At 38.5% G+C, this 19,571-nt stretch overlaps 1 protein-coding gene across 3 annotated transcripts in view; it reads left to right on the top strand.

The window, feature by feature from the left end:
- LRRK1 (leucine rich repeat kinase 1) overlaps positions 1-19,571 on the top strand; it is a 96,386-nt gene that overhangs the window by 56,866 nt on the left and 19,949 nt on the right. For all 3 annotated transcript variants that reach the window (XM_063448820.1, XM_063448821.1, XM_063448822.1), the window contains 8 exons: positions 608-737; positions 2,897-3,009; positions 3,989-4,203; positions 13,284-13,448; positions 13,779-13,951; positions 15,346-15,466; positions 16,530-16,689; positions 18,306-18,582. In XM_063448820.1, coding sequence (XP_063304890.1) covers positions 608-737; positions 2,897-3,009; positions 3,989-4,203; positions 13,284-13,448; positions 13,779-13,951; positions 15,346-15,466; positions 16,530-16,689; positions 18,306-18,582 — 1,354 coding nt within the window. The remainder of the gene's footprint in view (positions 1-607; positions 738-2,896; positions 3,010-3,988; positions 4,204-13,283; positions 13,449-13,778; positions 13,952-15,345; positions 15,467-16,529; positions 16,690-18,305; positions 18,583-19,571) is intronic.

The following is a 19,571-nucleotide window of genomic DNA, read 5'->3' as shown; positions in this document are numbered from 1 at the left end:
ATCCCTTTGTTTATGAACCCTAGTCACACCTCCCTGCATGTGACTTGCACAGCCTTCCATAAACACTTCCTGTAAAGAGAGCCCTATTTAGGCTTTCTTTATTGCAAGTTCTGTTTAATTAAGATTTTCTTATCCCCTGCTATGTCAATAGCTTACTAGACCCTGCAAGAGCCTCCTGTATGTGATTAAGGTTCAATTTAGAGCTTGAGATACAATTATTTAAGGTAAATTACATCTGTTTGAAAGTGAAAACAGTTTTTTTTTCATGCAGGCTCTGTCAATCATAGCTAGGTTTGGCTAGGGCTGCATAAACAGAAACAAAGTGATTTAACTCCTAAATGACAGTGAATTGAGCAGTGAAATTGCAGGGGAATGATCTATACACTAAAACTGCTTTGTTTAGCTAAAGTAATTTAGGTGACTATAGTGTTCCTTTAAAGGATAACATTTTTTTATTCTATTCAAGCTCTTGGTATAATCTAATTTGTAATAAAGGAAAGGCACATGTTTAACATCTCCGTTACAGATGCTGGAAGACAGTCAAAGAACTGCTGTGTTCACAGATGGAAATCCAATGCCTCTTTAATTGCTGTTTTGTATGTCTCAGGTGTCTGCGTGGAATTCCCCTTGTGTCTGAGCGAGTCTCTGGAGGTGCTTTTCTTAAATGACAACCAGTTGGAATCTGTTCCGCATTCTGTGTTTCACCTGAAGAGCCTTACAGAACTGTACCTGGGGAGGTAGGTGGTGGCAGGAGTAAATCTATAAATCTACATTTATGTATTGCAGCCATGTATGTTCAAGCAGTGTGCTCCTACATCCAAACAAAAAAAAAATTAAAGGGAAATTTACATTTATGAGGTATATCACCATTTAGTAGATATACCTCAAATGAAAGCAAACATGCATTTATTTCATGCATGTTGTTCGCATCGGGGGTATTTTTGTTTCCCAGCAAATAACCATTGAGAAGCCTCTGAATCTCAGTAGTGACCGCAAGCTCTTCCGGGTGAATGAGCGCGGCAAGGCAAGAGCTCTGGAGGACACTGCTACCTGGAAGAGGGCGCAGGAGCCAGGAACAATGAGATAAAAAGAGCCCTGTGGACGCGCATGCTCACAGGCTCTCTGATTTGGGGGCGGTAATAGCGGGCACTCTAGTAGAGAGCATGCCTGCCACTTCGACAAATTTATTGGAGCTAAAAAAGAGGAGGAGGAAGAAAATCTTAGTGGCTGTCTGACAGCCAGAGAGGTGTTCATATTTTATTTTAAAAAGTGCCTGTTTCTCAAGTTTGCTTTATAGGTGCGGAGCATGAAATAATTATATGCCTTGTAAAGCTTTGAGATTTCTTTAAATAAATATCCATGTGTAATTTTTATGTTCCATTAAGTGTAAGCTTGTTTCAAGACATACATATTCTGGCTTGCTTTGTCCCTATTTGACCAGCCCATTAAACATTTATAACTCTAGAAGTGCTTCATTCCTGAATAGGTACACTATTGCATCACAGTCTGTGTTTGCTTGGGAAATGAAAGGTCACTGCTGCTTAACTATTATTATGAATATAATAAATCTCATTTCTATAATTATGCTGTCAATTAATGGTATACATTTTCCTTTCCTTAATAAATCCTGGGGGGGGGGGGGGGGGGGGGGGGAATATATAACAACATTTTTGTCAGCAGAATATCTTCTTTTCGGTCATAACCCTTTGATAATAATATTGTATGTTATATATAAACTCCTTTTTAAAATGTGAATCCTTTACACCCATCTATACAAGTCTTAACACTGGGTTATTTCTAAATTGAAAGAATTACTTTTAAGCTACATGAACTATAGCGTATGTATCACAAGTGTCACTTTACAGATTTCTTACAATCACAATTTAGCAACTCGCCCACAACCTCAGACACTATGAAATGTATGAACACACAAATCATGTATGTGAAGTATATACAAATGAGGAGAACCCTGAGTGTTAAACAGAACACACAAAATAGTGTTGTGAACCATTCAAATCTAAAAACATAGAATCCAACCTGCAAATATAATTGATACAATCTGCACCTAGAGAAAACAATCTAGGAGAGAAAGAAAACCACAATAGTCTAATCTTGCATATAAGAAATAGTATGCAGACTTCTTTACAGAAGACAATATCTTCAGTCCATAGAGATCTTGATATATATGCAGAGACCCTGCAATATATAAAGAAGATAAATACACTAAATAGTGTAATACTGCATGTCAAATAAAATTGAATAGGTCAATGCACAAAAGTAAGATAAAAATCAGTCTGTCTCCACTGCAAGTGGATCTAAAGAGAGATCACTCCCAGCCAGATAGAAGCTTCTTTCACTCTATTAAATCAAAAATAAATATCAAACTTAATGGCAACATATCCCAATGTAAGGAACAGACTGTATGAACACTTGTAAGCCCAGTGGCCTATATACTATAAGGATGAAACAAGTAGGCTTATGTTGCTGTCGGTATCTGGGTTAAAATGGTCCTGGGACAATCTTTGTAGTATATTACATTTGAAAATATCTCTTTGAATGTCTCTTTGAAATTGAAAACTGGTATGCAAAAAGGTCCGAGTGACTGTCAAACTCCACCCCATGCATTCTATATTTTGAAGTATTCCAGAATTCTTTATTTAAACATAAAATTTACGTGCATTACTGGTTGACTTCCACCTACTGGTGTGCTTTGAAATGACTGTTTTTGCGTTTTTGACTAATTCGCTTTAACCAAGCAAGATCTCTCTTGGACAGTAGTTTCAGACTTTTTTCCTTGTTGTAAAGCCAGAAACACCCTATTGATGTTCCAGACACCTGTCTGACAATTCTCTTCATACTGATGGTTAAACCAGCTTTTTGGTTTTCTTGTGTCTAGTAATGCTGGGATTAGGGAACTACCTGCAGAACTTGGGCAGTTGATGTCTCTTTGGCAACTGGACCTGGAGGATCTGAACATCACTAACTTGCCAGTAGAAATCCGGAAAGAAGGTTAGTGATGAGATTTTCCATTAACTTGGAATAAGGCTATTGCTTTATGGGGTTCATTTACAAAACTAGATTGATTTTGGAAAATGGTTCTTTTTATTTATCATGTATTTGTCCAGGCAAAAGTGGAACAATTAGGAGGGGGAACAAGTAAATAATAATAATAATAATAAAAAAAAAATTCTCATTGTTTTCTCCAAATAAAATATTTCTCCATGAATTGTTAAACTTTGATATTGATGACTGTTGCTGCTTTTCTGATCAGTGACAATGCAGATCCCTCCAGGTGTAAAAGGATTGTGTGTTCATTACACAGAAACTGCCAGAACTAATACAAAGACGTGCTCTACGAATAAAACCTACATCTTATTTAGAATAAAGTAATGAAGGGGGCATGCAAGCAAGAGAAATTCATATCTCTGGACTTGTGCACGGAGAGAAAAAAATGTGCTTGGTCCGAATCGATTAGTTGAGAAAAAATCAGGTCGATTGGGATTTTGCCCATGTGGTGTTTCGGTTTCAGTGAATTTTGTCCATGCATTTTTTTGGGGAAAAACTGTTTACGTGAACTTAAGTGTCATAGAAATTGGACAATCAATGTACTGCAAAATATAACTTTTATATAATATACTTTGCAGTACACTGATCTGAACATTTTTGTGCAATTAGGTTCACAAATCAAGTGTGAAGAAGTAGCCACAGATCAAGTGAGAAGTGACCAACAGAGTGGGTGGAAAAGGAAGAGTAGTAAAAAAAAAAAAAGATATATTTTTTTTTAAATATATTATATATAAATATCAATTTATTTATTTTTTACTGCTCCCTCTTTCTTTCCTTCTGTTGGTCACTTCTCACTTGATCTGTGAATTCAATCAACATTTAGTGTCTGTCCCCGAACCACCAATCAATTTATTTCAGAAGTCGATTGTCTGCATTCTGTCCAGTATAACCCTGACACAAATGTATTGGCTGATTTCTCCAGGTCCAGTTACCATTCTTGCTTTCCTACGTGCCCAGCTGAGAAAAGCAGAACGATGCCGGCTTGTGAAGATGATCATCGTGGGACCTCCACGTCAGGGGAAATCCACACTGTTTGAAGTTCTACAGACCGGAAAGGCATCACAACAAATGCAGGGTGATCATACAATCCGAACTACTCGATGGGAGCTGCAGAGACCCATGGGGATCAGAGCTAAGGTGACCAACATTTAAAAACAGTGCATTGTGGTATACTGGACTAAACAAATAACCTTTTTTTTTATAGAAGACGTGTTTTTATCCACAAACAAAACTTAACAAATTTTGAGATTGTGAGGCTTACTATTGGTGAAGGTCAACAATGAGTTAATGGTACCATATTCAATTACTAACTAAACATGCTGTACATGTTTCTCCATCCAATAGAAACCATCTCACAGGAATCTAGGCTTTAGTAAATAAGATTGGTGTGATGATCAACACCAGTCCAGTCACTGGTAGTGATATATCAGTCTGCCTCATGGACACATAATAGATGTATATTCACATGCTCTGTTTCTGTCAGTGATTACTAAGGTTAATGCCGTTTTCTAATTAAGTGTTCTTGCATAGCAAGACCACTTAATGTTATCTCACATATATATTATTAAGTGTTCTTGCATAGCAAGACCACTTAATGTTATCTCACATATATATTATTATTATTATTCTTATTATAGCCAAATTTGCCACCCTAACTCCTCCCACAGTTTTTACACTACATAGACAAAAATTTACCAAAACGTGCAGATTGTTCCCGATCGCGTTGCTATTACTTTGTGGAACGTTTCGCTGAATGGTTCTCGGAATATCGTCGTTCTTGTGGCGAAATTTGTCCCATAGGAATGAATGGCAAAGCTAGAGTGGGAGCTGGCAAAAGCTGAAAAATCAGGACATGATTTCTAAACTGCCACTACTCCCTCATTTTCAAGCCCACCTACACAAATCTTATATCAAAACGTTCAGCTATCCCTGCTGCCACTAAAAATGTCCACGGCTAAGCCATAGTCCTGATTGTTTTCGCAATATGACCATTTGTTTGCAACTCACGCAGTCCATTGACATTCATTGAAACGCCACTCTGCAAAGCTCACATTTGAAGGGCAATTTCTAAACTGCGACTGTGCCTTCCTTGTTAATATCTCAGAGACATACTATACATCAAAATGTAGGTCTGGGTCTTGTGATTCTCACAATATAAAGCTCTTCACTGTAGGATTTATAGTTTTTAAAATACGACCGTTTGAAGATGGCAACCGCAAAAATACTCTGACCTGTGCAAGGCTGCAGCAGCAAGTGATGTCATAGACAGGGCCATTTGCACCTGCTAATGTTTTTATAACTGTATGTTTTAATGTAACTGTGCAACAACGTTGCAATTAAATGTGCTATATAAATAAATAATAACAGTTACTCCGCCCACTCCAGTTGTATACTACTGGTGGAGGCAAGAACACTTCACAATTTCCCCAGAAATTGTAGCTTTTCTAGTTATTAAGTGTTCTTGCATAGCAAGACCACTTAATGTTATCTCACATATATATTATTATTATTATTCTTATTATAGCCAAATTTGCCACCCTAACTCCTCCCATAGTTTTTACACTACATAGACAAAAATTTACCAAAACGTGCAGATTGTTCCCGATCGCGTTGCTATTACTTTGTGGAACGTTTCGCTGAATGGTTCTCGGAATATCGTCGTTCTTGTGGCGAAATTTGTCCCATAGGAATGAATGGCAAAGCTAGAGTGGGAGCTGGCAAAAGCTGAAAAATCAGGACATGATTTCTAAACTGCCACTACTCCCTCATTTTCAAGCCCACCTACACAAATCTTATATCAAAACGTTCAGCTATCCCTGCTGCCACTAAAAATGTCCACGGCTAAGCCATAGTCCTGATTGTTTTCGCAATATGACCATTTGTTTGCAACTCACGCAGTCCATTGACATTCATTGAAACGCCACTCTGCAAAGCTCACAGTTGAAGGGCAATTTCTAAACTGCGACTGTGCCTTCCTTGTTAATATCTCAGAGACATACTATACATCAAAATGTAGGTCTGGGTCTTGTGATTCTCACAATATAAAGCTCTTCACTGTAGGATTTATAGTTTTTAAAATACGACCGTTTGAAGATGGGAACCGCAAAAATACTCTGACCTGTGCAAGGCTGCAGCAGCAAGTGATGTCATAGACAGGGCCTTTTGCACCTGCTAATGGTTTCTATAACTGTATGTTTTAATGTAACTGTGAAGCACTTTGGGCAACAACGTTGCAATTAAATGTGCTATATAAATAAATAATAACAGTTACTCCGCCCACTCCAGTTGTAGACTACTGGTGGAGGCAAGAACACTTCACAATTTCCCCAGAAATTGTAGCTTTTCTAGTTATTCTTATTCTTATTATAGCCAAATTTACCACCCTAACTCCTCCCACAGTTTTTACACTACTTAGACAGAATTATACCAAAACGTGCGGATTGTTCCCGATTGGATTGCTATTACTTTGTGGAACATTTCGCCGAATGGTTCACGGAATATCGTCGTTCTTATGACGAAATTGGTCCCATAGGAATGAATGGCAAAATGTTCAAAACTAGAGTGGGAGCTGGCAAAAGCTGAAAAATCAGGACATAATTTCTAAACTGCCACCATTCCCTCATTTTCAAGCCCACCTACACAAATCTTATATCAAAACGTTCAGCTATCCCTGCTGCCACTAAACATGTCCACAGCTAAGCCATAGTCCTGATCATTTTGACAATATGACCATTTGTTTGCAACTCACCCCGTCCATTGACATTCATTGAAAGTCCACTCTAGCTAGCTCAAATTTGAGAATATAGGTCGGGGTCTTGTGATTCTCACAATATAAAGCTCTTCGCCGTAGGATGTATAGTTTTTAAAATATGACTGTTTGAAGATGGCAACCGCCAAAATACTCTGACCTGTGCCAGGCTGTAGCAGCAAGTGATGTCATAGACAGGGCCTTTTGTACACCTGCTAATGTTTTTATAAATGTATGTTTAAATGTAACTGTGAACCACTTTGGGCAACAACGTTGCAATTAAATGTGCTATATAAATAAATAATAACAGTTACTCCGCCCACTCCAGTTGTAGACTATTGGTGGAGGCAAGAACACTTCACACAATTTCCCCAGAAATTGTAGCTTTTCTAGTTATTATTATTCTTATTATAGCCAAATTTGCCACCCTAACTCCTCCCACAGTTTTTACACCACATAGACAAAAATATACCAAAACGTGCAGATTGTTCCCGATCGGATTGCTATTACTTTGTGGAACGTTTCGCCGAATGGTTCATGGAATATCGTCGTTCTTGTGGCGAAATTTGTCCCATAGGAATGAATGGCAAAGCTAGAGTGGGAGCTGGCAAAAGCTGAAAAATCAGGACATGATTTCTAAACTGCCACCACTCCCTCATTTTCAGGCCCACCTACACAAATCTTATATCAAAACGTTCAGCTATCCCTGCTGCCACTAAAAATGTCCACGGCTAAGCCATAGTCCTGATTGTTTTCACAATATGACCATTTGTTTGCAACTCACGCAGTCCATTGACATTCATTGAAACTCCACTCTGCAAAGCTCACATTTGAAGGGCAATTTCTAAACTGCGACTGTGCCTTCATTGTTAATATTGCAGAGACATACTATACATCAAAATGTAGGTCTGGGTCTTGTGATTCTCACAATATAAAGCTCTTCGCTGTAGGATTCATAGTTTTTAAAATACGACCGTTTGAAGATGGCAACCGCAAAAATACTCTGACCTGTGCAAGGCTGCAGCAGCAAGTGATGTCATAGACAGGGCCATTTGCACCTGCTAATGTTTTTATAACTGTATGTTTTAATGTAACTGTGCAACAACGTTGCAATTAAATGTGCTATATAAATAAATAATAACAGTTACTCCGCCCACTCCAGTTGTATACTACTGGTGGAGGCAAGAACACTTCACAATTTCCCCAGAAATTGTAGCTTTTCTAGTTATTAAGTGTTCTTGCATAGCAAGACCACTTAATGTTATCTCACATATATATTATTATTATTATTCTTATTATAGCCAAATTTGCCACCCTAACTCCTCCCATAGTTTTTACACTACATAGACAAAAATTTACCAAAACGTGCAGATTGTTCCCGATCGCGTTGCTATTACTTTGTGGAACGTTTCGCTGAATGGTTCTCGGAATATCGTCGTTCTTGTGGCGAAATTTGTCCCATAGGAATGAATGGCAAAGCTAGAGTGGGAGCTGGCAAAAGCTGAAAAATCAGGACATGATTTCTAAACTGCCACTACTCCCTCATTTTCAAGCCCACCTACACAAATCTTATATCAAAACGTTCAGCTATCCCTGCTGCCACTAAAAATGTCCACGGCTAAGCCATAGTCCTGATTGTTTTCGCAATATGACCATTTGTTTGCAACTCACGCAGTCCATTGACATTCATTGAAACGCCACTCTGCAAAGCTCACAGTTGAAGGGCAATTTCTAAACTGCGACTGTGCCTTCCTTGTTAATATCTCAGAGACATACTATACATCAAAATGTAGGTCTGGGTCTTGTGATTCTCACAATATAAAGCTCTTCACTGTAGGATTTATAGTTTTTAAAATACGACCGTTTGAAGATGGGAACCGCAAAAATACTCTGACCTGTGCAAGGCTGCAGCAGCAAGTGATGTCATAGACAGGGCCTTTTGCACCTGCTAATGGTTTCTATAACTGTATGTTTTAATGTAACTGTGAAGCACTTTGGGCAACAACGTTGCAATTAAATGTGCTATATAAATAAATAATAACAGTTACTCCGCCCACTCCAGTTGTAGACTACTGGTGGAGGCAAGAACACTTCACAATTTCCCCAGAAATTGTAGCTTTTCTAGTTATTCTTATTCTTATTATAGCCAAATTTACCACCCTAACTCCTCCCACAGTTTTTACACTACTTAGACAGAATTATACCAAAACGTGCGGATTGTTCCCGATTGGATTGCTATTACTTTGTGGAACATTTCGCCGAATGGTTCACGGAATATCGTCGTTCTTATGACGAAATTGGTCCCATAGGAATGAATGGCAAAATGTTCAAAACTAGAGTGGGAGCTGGCAAAAGCTGAAAAATCAGGACATAATTTCTAAACTGCCACCATTCCCTCATTTTCAAGCCCACCTACACAAATCTTATATCAAAACGTTCAGCTATCCCTGCTGCCACTAAACATGTCCACAGCTAAGCCATAGTCCTGATCATTTTGACAATATGACCATTTGTTTGCAACTCACCCCGTCCATTGACATTCATTGAAAGTCCACTCTAGCTAGCTCAAATTTGAGAATATAGGTCGGGGTCTTGTGATTCTCACAATATAAAGCTCTTCGCCGTAGGATGTATAGTTTTTAAAATATGACTGTTTGAAGATGGCAACCGCCAAAATACTCTGACCTGTGCCAGGCTGTAGCAGCAAGTGATGTCATAGACAGGGCCTTTTGTACACCTGCTAATGTTTTTATAAATGTATGTTTAAATGTAACTGTGAACCACTTTGGGCAACAACGTTGCAATTAAATGTGCTATATAAATAAATAATAACAGTTACTCCGCCCACTCCAGTTGTAGACTATTGGTGGAGGCAAGAACACTTCACACAATTTCCCCAGAAATTGTAGCTTTTCTAGTTATTATTATTCTTATTATAGCCAAATTTGCCACCCTAACTCCTCCCACAGTTTTTACACCACATAGACAAAAATATACCAAAACGTGCAGATTGTTCCCGATCGGATTGCTATTACTTTGTGGAACGTTTCGCCGAATGGTTCATGGAATATCGTCGTTCTTGTGGCGAAATTTGTCCCATAGGAATGAATGGCAAAGCTAGAGTGGGAGCTGGCAAAAGCTGAAAAATCAGGACATGATTTCTAAACTGCCACCACTCCCTCATTTTCAGGCCCACCTACACAAATCTTATATCAAAACGTTCAGCTATCCCTGCTGCCACTAAAAATGTCCACGGCTAAGCCATAGTCCTGATTGTTTTCACAATATGACCATTTGTTTGCAACTCACGCAGTCCATTGACATTCATTGAAACTCCACTCTGCAAAGCTCACATTTGAAGGGCAATTTCTAAACTGCGACTGTGCCTTCATTGTTAATATTGCAGAGACATACTATACATCAAAATGTAGGTCTGGGTCTTGTGATTCTCACAATATAAAGCTCTTCGCTGTAGGATTCATAGTTTTTAAAATACGACCGTTTGAAGATGGCAACCGCAAAAATACTCTGACCTGTGCAAGGCTGCAGCAGCAAGTGATGTCATAGACAGGGCCATTTGCACCTGCTAATGTTTTTATAACTGTATGTTTTAATGTAACTGTGAAGAACTTTGGGCAACAACGTTGCAATTAAATGTGTTATATAAATAAATAATAACAGTTACTCCGCCCACTCCAGTTGTAGACTACTGGTGGAGGCAAGAACACTTCACACAATTTCCCCAGAAATTGTAGCTTTTCTAGTTCGCCATATTTTTTCAACGTGTATTATGGTGGTCCATTTGCAGCTTTCTAGTTGATAATTGTAAATTCCATAGTTCTGGGTAAGCTTCTGAAGCTCGCAGAGGATGATAGGAATTGTTGCAAAACAGGAGGAGGGCCACAATAGCTATCCCTGCCCTGACGCTGTTAATTAATCTATCATTGCTGCCTCTTTAAATTGACCCTCTCTACGTACGTTAGAATCAATGCTTTAGAATGCAGGTGTCTATGTTGGGTAATTCTAATCTAATATTTTTTTAGTTTAAAAAAAATAAGCTTAGTTTTGACCCAAGTGCAAACCTACTTTTTCTTTTTTTTTTTGCAAATCTTTATATTGTATTTTTTTGTAAGGGTTACCACAGATAAATATAAAAGAAAGATGTGTGTAGTTACAGTCATCAATAATACAAAGTTGTTCCAATACAGCTTTTTATAACAGACATATGTTCACCCATACATTTCCAATATCAACCAAACCTTGGCCTAAACCTTCAAGCAAATACGTCATACAGTATCCCAAATTAAGTAAGGTGAAGAGTGAAAAGGTATATTGGAAAATGCCCACCTTTCTGTCTCTCCTCCCCAATCCCAAAATACCGGTATTCTTCTATACGTGATGTTATAACTTGTGATTCTGGGAGTTGTATTTCAGTAGTTTAGTTTTCTCCAACTGACAAAGTGAACTGCAACTGGTAGGAACCCCTGCCGATAGGCTTAGCAGTGAGCATGATTGGTGGAGGCCCTTGTGGTTTGGTAAGAAATTACTGCAGGTGCTGAAAAGCCTGGGTATTTGCAGCCAATGCAGTAATTTCAAATATAGTTAACTTTTTTTTAATTTTATTTTATTGGTGTGGAATATTTTTTTTAATAAACTCAATTTCAAATGCATGAGAAATGGGATTAAATACAGTTTGATCTGTACCATCATGCAGTGATTGGCGTTGAAGTATTAACCCTGCCCTATTTTTGTGTCCATTTCTAAAAAATGCCAATTTACGACCCCATCACTCACAGCCATCCAGGATTGGGTGTCTTAGTTAAACTTCTACATTATCGGAGTGGCAGCAGTGGGGCTGAAATCCATTTGTCAAAATAAAAACTGTCAGAGGATATGATTGGTCTTTAGAGTGTTTAGTACTCCTCTAACCCCAATATCCTTCTCTTTGGCATACACAGAACCTGAAAGTCAATATTACAGTGGTGGGATTATTGTAGTTACGAGAGCAATGCTTACATGCACAGATGCCAATAAAACCAGAAAAGGATAAAATTACATCTACATTTTTATATTTAATGTAAAAAAAAAAATGGGTTTTGTGTAAAATGCTGATTCTGTCACTGTCTTAAGCACTGTCACCCTCTTTCTGGGCTTATTTATCTCTTAATGGGAGTATTATTATTTTTTTGTAAAATAACATATTAATGTTACCTGCTGTGTTTTACCTCTGTAAGATCAGTCAGAGCTCAGAGATTTGTGGGACGAGTGACCTCAGTTTTAGGAGCCCATCCAAGTCTCTGCTTTTTATAACCCTTTTAACCTATAAAAAGAGACCCCTGATTTTCCTAATTCAGTGGTAATGGTTTCAGTTTTACCAGTTAGGGAGCTGAGCTGCATTATAGATCACTGCCAGTTACTTCCAATTTCCTGTCTGGCTATTGCACAGATCTTTGTAAGCGCCTTCAGGATTTTATATTTTTTCCAACTGCCAGCTGTATGATGGTCATTAGCAAATCAGACAACAATGATTTGCTGGTTTTCAAAGTAAGCTCTTTCAAACGAAGTGGAGCAAGACCATTAAAAGTGTTTTAAATGTATCACATAAAGTTTTTTCTTTTGAAACATTAGATCGCCAATTGTAATACTATAATCATGGGTATATGTGAAAAATGTAGATACTCTGATAACAAAAATAATCAAAGTATCAAAGTATAAGTGCCATAACCATAATTTTGGCAGCTAAACAATATAGTTCCATATTTTAAGATGATTATTATGTGTAAAACCTACACACAGTATTCCTAATCGTTGGGGTTTATTCAGCAGACATTGGCAATCCACTTGGGAAAATTTAAACCAAAATAGTAAAGTTGGAAAAATCGACTACGTAATTGGCCAAGTACATTTTTCCAATCTGCAATATTAGCTCACATTTCCTATGTTGGTTCTCTACTTGCTGTTCAGTTACTCAATTCAGTGAATGCTGAATAATGGAATATGCAAAAGACCGACATACAATTCCTATGATCCTCAGCCATTAGACGGCTTGTTATATATGTGGTGTTTTTTTTGTTTTTTTTTTACATTTAACAATTTCTTATATGTATTTATCATTTAGTTTTTTATGTATCATTTAGTTTTTGCCTAACTTCCCAATTGCTCCAAATTGTTTTTACTACAACCAGCAACACTACATTTTATCAGTCATCAAACAGATTACAATGTAGTGGCCAATATGAAAGGGGTCAGGTGCATGCTGGAAAATAATGTATGGTAAGTATAAGGGGCAGGAAATGTGAGCTACACTGTTTCAAGCCATATTAACATTTGTAGACCTTTCAGTACTCTCTCTAGAATAAAATGTCTATTTAAGGTTCCACGTTCCTTTTTATCTGCTGAGTGCCAGTATTGGTCATTGCTGCTCCTTCATGCTGCCTGTTCCTTTTTATCTCCTCTCTTGTTTAAGTAGGTTGACTCTGTGCAATTCCACGTGTGGGATATTGGTGGCTCCACTGCAATGTCCGCTGTCAACCAGTGCTTCTTCACTGACAAGGCCCTATATGTGGTTGTTTGGAACCTGGCTCTGGGAGAAGAGGCCGTATCCAACCTCCAGTTCTGGCTGTTGAATATTGAGGTAATGGGAGATTTTATTAACAAACAGAGATGATAGATGGAGTAATGTTAATGACAGAGGTTCCAGAATTGAGAAGATTGGTAAACTAAGTATACAGTGACAGCGTTTGGGGGATATTATTGAACAAAGTTGGTGGGTTGAGGAATATCAATCATTCAAGATGAAATATGCGGTACTAGGGTCTATTCTCTCATTCTGTGGTCCAACTGTATCTGTTGTCCATAGGCTGATATTTCACTGCTTTAAATCAAGATTTCTGAGCCTTAAGGTAATCAAACGGCTTCTTTATATTTACTGAAACAGAGTGACTGCTATAATGGTGTTTTACAGGCTAAGGCTCCCAATGCTGTGGTCTTGGTTGTGGGGACACACCTGGACTTCATAGAGACCAAGTTCAGACTGGAGAGAATTGCCACACTCCGTGCCTATGTCCTGGCTGTGTGCCGCTCTCCATCCGGGTCCAGAGCAACCGGATTCCCCGATATCACAATCAAACACTTACAGTGAGTTTTACTCTGTTTAATTTTATTGTTCAGTGAGTGGTGGTAGGTATTATGTGTGTTTAGCTAAGTGTTTAGACTGGTGTGTGTGTATATATATATATGTGTACACAAACACATATATAAATAGATAAATACACATGTGATGTGCATGCTTGTTTTTTCACTAGATATATTTAAAAGATGACAAATCAGATACATCTAGCCAGAGTATGATATCTAAATGTTCTGCAAATGTATGGAACTACATTTACCATAATGCTCCGCTGCTACATACAACTCACTAAACTATATGGAACTGAACACTTCTAAAAGTGTTCAGCTATAACAAAGACTCAGAAAAAAACGAAAAAAAAAACCACTATGCTGCATATAAGGGTATTGTCCCAGAAAGCTTCCCAACTCAAGATGAAGCCGGGAGGACATATTTGACTTGTAGTCCCTTAAACACCAGGCCCTGAACTAACCAAGATAGAAACTAGCCTTCAGGACCTCTTGCAGACTTGAGCACTATGCTTCCCAGTCAGGATGCTCCAGGCAGTGAGTCCCAGAGCTGGATCCAATGGTAGGCAGTTGTCTGCCTGACAGGCCTGTTTAGCAGTATTTTGTATTCCATTTTGGGTTCTCCGGCAACATAAACTATGAAAAGTTTTAAAGCTCCTTGGTGTTTGCAGCCGACGGTTAGCAGCTCTCACTGAGCACCATCAGACAGTGTGCTTGCATCCAGGTAGGGCTGAGACTCCCTCCTATCTGTTAGCCTAGGTAAGGTGATCATATTGACAGGTAAATCTGGTCCTTCTTTCAACCTTTGCCTAAATGTTAGGCAGATTCGGTCAAAAACCTCCAGAGGGTCCTGTAAGAGCTTTTCCAGGGTACTTAAGTTGCTTCAATTCAATCAGGGTAGAGACGGCTGCCATTTTGGGGTAGCAGAATGAGTGTGGTATTTTCTAAATACAAAATAGCTGGTAAATTTCACAGTGAGTCAGATAAGCTGCAGAGTAGGCGAGTGTAGGCCAGGATAACTGGTCCAGAGGAGGCGGAAGCAGGGATTCAAGGAACACAGCAGCTGTACTGAAGTGAGGGATCGGCTGCCTCCCCCGTCTCGTGTGAGCGAGTAGGCCATGATCCTAAAAGTACAGAAATCACAATTCGAATTCCGTGAAGCCCTGTCCATGCACAGACAATGTACTCTGGAGGCAGCTAAGCTACGTGTTATGGCAGTAAATCGCCTGCCAGTCAAACTGCCAGTAAATCGCCTGACAGTCAAACCCTGCCCTCTTCAAGGAGAGCTGTTAATGGTTAAAAGTTATTTTCAGAGTGCCTCCCTTCAGAACCAAGAGTGTTGTTGCTCATTCCCGACATTTGTTGTTGATCTTATGTTTCTTTTCTTTTTTCAGTGAACTCTCTTGCAAGACCCTTGAGGGACTGGATGGTCTGCGCCAGCTGATTTTCCAAGCTGCATGCAATATGAAAGATGTAGGAAGCACTATTGGGTCCCAAAAACTGGTGGGAAGACTGGTAAGTTACTGTTTCTATCATTATCTTAGTATTTTCTTTTACTTCTTCATTACGTGCAACATGCAAGATTATGCACTTTTAAAGTGACACTATCAGGGTTATTCACTAAAGTGAGAATTCAGTGTGAATTCAAGGAGAATGACAAACATAAGGCCACAGTAGCTGAAATTAAATTAAGAGTCTGTGCAATAAAGGAAGTTTAAAAACTAGATCTCTCATCTCCTGCTCTGTTAATAGCCTGCTAGATCCTACAGAAGCAACGTGCGTGTGATTGAAGTTCAATTAGAGCAGGAGATAACCACTTCTGAAGAAATTACTGTGCTGTCATATCTGATTGAAAATGATACCGTTTCTTTCATGCAGGCTGTGTGAGTCACAGCCAAGGGAGGTGGGGCTAGGGCTGCATAAACAGAAACACAAGTGATTTAAAGGAATACTTTAGTGTTAGGAATACATCTTGTAAACTGTCTTGGTGGTGGCAGCGTTAAGCATAATAATATAACTATTACTATTTTAAGTGTGGGTGGTGTTGAGTGGGATTGTATCATTATTTCCGATCTAGTGTAGACAAATAGTGAACTTTAACCCTTTCACCACCACAGCTACGTCACCCACACTCTTGAAGTAGGGTGTGTTCGTGACATGTGTCATATCAGCTGTTTCCAAATACCGTTCCAAAGCAGCTGCAGTGCTACCTGGGGTAATATAAACCTGGTCAAACTTGACACTTTCCTTAAAAAACAACTAATTCTTTAAAGTACCGGTTTTGTTTTTTAAAACTAATAAAAATGCATTATTTTAGTTAAAGAACCCATTAGTATTGCGAGAAATACATGGTGTCTTTCACTCCAGCCTGGCCCACAGCTGATTCATTGATGTTTGCCACATGTGAGTTTCCAGTAAACTGGAACGCTGCTTCTAACGTAAATCGCAAAGAACTTTCTCAAACTTCTAGGAACCACTTAAAGATGCTTGCATGTGTCAGGGGAAAAAAACTGGTACGCACAGTCTATACTCTTCCAAAATGACCACAGTATGTTGTATTATGTCCTTCTACACACAGGTTCCGAGAAGCTACCTTAACCTGCAGGAAGCGGTGCTGGGAGAGCAGACGAGGCGAGCTCAGGAGGACCAAGTGCAGTATCTGACTGACGAACAGATAGAGCAGAATATTGCACAGAACCCAGAAAATGATATCCGAGATTATGAGGACATGCAGGCAGGTATGGAAGCCAGCTGGAAGTACTAACTAGATTTTTCTCAATGCAGTAGTTCAGTTAGTAGCGATGGTTCTGATGCTAAAATCTTATTCAGAAGTTGAACTTTAGCCATGCATGCATCCCACTCCCATACTTAAGTGCTTCCCCCCCCCCACTCCCCCACCCCCTCCCCCCACTCACAAAGGGTTAAATAAAGAGCAGTTGCTCTTGGTAAATGAATACTAGTTGGATGCTGAAATGATTGTAGAGAAATTGAGGGAATGAGATGTTTCCATGTCAGCAACACTGTAATCACAGTATTCTCTTTGAAAAAAGTAGCATATATTGTGTTGTTAACACAGAACCCGGGTACAGATCGGGAGTCTACTGAGTGTAGCATTCCCTTCCCAAATACAGAGGGGAACAGATGATTATTAACTGGAGATGTGTAGCAGATAGAATGCCAAAAATTAATGGAATTCACTCATAAAATGAGGCACCCTTAAAACGCTTCTTGGAAATTTGAAACATCTAATTTAACGGCAGGTAAAAGCCAGCTCACTTACTATTTCCTATCTAAAAGCACAGGCTTTATTCTGGACGAGTGTCTGTCACAAGCATTCTTCAACCTGTTCACTGTGTTAGTTACTTCTATGCGGATAGTAATATGACCCTAAGGATTGCTTTTTCTGGCCTCCCGTGGAGATTCTGGGTTATGGACATAGTGTGTTCCTTAATGATTTGGTTATGTCAATAATTAAACATTGTTGTGTATATATTTTTGAGATGGTAAGTTTCCTTAAAGTAAGTTTCTTAACTTTAATTGAAGAAACACCTGGGCATGATCAAACCACATGATGTTACAAATTTAACAGAAAGTAATGCATTATTTTTGAAAAATTATTAGTCTGACTGCACTAATTTACCTTTCAAGTACTGCAAATGGTAAATGACTGTAGCAGAAATGGGAGATTAGAAGTATTGTCTATGCTTTTCACAAACAGTGGGTTTTCTGGATATGCCTAAATGGAGGTGTCTAATGTTTCCTTCAATGTCACAGAAGAATGAAAGCTTAGGGTCTGCGTGTAAAGTGGTACTCTTGTTTTTGGTACCAATCAAAAAAAGCCACAAAATACCTGGGAAGAGTTCAGGATACCGGGTATTAGAACTTCTCTCTGGGAGGTTATACACTGTCAACAGCAAGTTGAAATTTTCCTCAAAAAATAATTTGTAGAATTTAAATGTTTGATTAATGAACCAAAAACTCCATGGTTAAAATGTAACCATTAGCACTAGCTGATATAATAAAATACAAAAGTCTGCATTTCACAAGGGGTGGAAATGAAATATATGTACATGGTAAGACTGTATAAATGATTGTGCCAGTATTTAATGGTATGCTGTGTATTACCTTTATGTGTATTTAAGTTGTTTACATTTATTTTAACACAATTTCTCACGCTTTTTGATTATTTGCTGAGGGATGGAGGGGAAGTGCTATATTTATATTTTCTTAAATTGTTTATCATTTTTTAACTGATTGCCGCTTTATCCCAATTTTCATGCAGCACCTTAAAAACTAGGTGACAAGTCAGTCATCTGATTAACTGATTTTGCTTGCTTTATGTGTTTTCCCACAGCAATTGGTTTCTTGATAGAGACTGGCACATTGCTACACTTCCCAGACACCAGTCATGGCCTGCGCAACCTGTACTTTCTGGACCCAGTCTGGCTCGCTGAGTGCCTGGAGAGGATCATAAACATAAAGAGTTCCAAATCCGTAGCCCGGAATGGAGTGATAAAGGCGGAGGACCTACGGATGCTGTTGGTTGGTACTGGGTTCACCAAACAGACTGAAGAGCAGTACTTCCAGTTCTTGGCGAAATTCGAGATTGCTCTTCCAGTTGCCAATAACAGGTTAGAATATAATATGGGGATACACCTAAGTGCTTGTTGATACTCTGGCAGCAAGAACATTAAGGCTTTGACTAGGTGGGTATACCGTCAACCTTTCTATGGTGGCTATGCTCCCATAAGACTGTAGATTTAGGTGTATCTCGGAAATCAGATTGTAAAGTTGTGTACAGCAGCTGGTTCAGTCTTTCCGATGGTACAAATTAATTCTATATAATTTTTATATAAGTACAAAAAAATACTTTTAAACTCAGATCTCCCAGACTACCAATGGTCCATAATTCAAGACAGTGATACAATCTGGTTCATTATGTGGTTCTTGAAAATTTATTTCAAAAACCCTGTTTAGGTGGATAATGATACAGATTTCTACCACTTTCTTATACACAACCAATTAAGTTCTATTTTATAATAGAACACAAGTTTGTTTTTGGAAATGTTTGCCAAAGCAGATCCTGAAATGTATTCTGTTTAGAAACATGTCTTGCTGTAATTTAGAACAAATATTTAGGGCTAACATATGGTGTCTTTCTACATAAGCTGTGCTGTGATATTTTCAAAAGCAGCGCCATATCCCACACTGATAAGATTGTATTGCAGGCAGAAAGATTATTATCATTCAGTATAAATAAACATTCAGATTCATTCTCATCTGTCCTCGTTCCTATAATAAACAAGATGGGTTTGAATTGAGAGTTAGAGATTCTAGTGACAACAAAACAACATTATATTCAACTAGTAGACTCATTGGTTGCTATTTGCTACATGATAACCTATTCCCTATTAGAAAAGGCACATAACTAAAGTAAAACTGAATGCCTGGAACTCCATTTTTGTAACACGCTGCAGGAGTTGAGTGATAATGATTAGATACTAGGTTACTACTAGAATTACTTATGCCTCACCAATTTCTGCTAATGCCACCTATGGTGGCACTGATTATAAGCCATTGAATATGTTGTACTTCTACATTTTCTGAACACGTTTTAGCA

Source organism: Pelobates fuscus, chromosome 3 (assembly GCF_036172605.1).
Source record: "Pelobates fuscus isolate aPelFus1 chromosome 3, aPelFus1.pri, whole genome shotgun sequence".
NCBI classification, from domain to species: Eukaryota; Metazoa; Chordata; class Amphibia; order Anura; family Pelobatidae; genus Pelobates; species Pelobates fuscus.
This window is presented reverse-complemented; position numbering and strand designations above follow the sequence as displayed.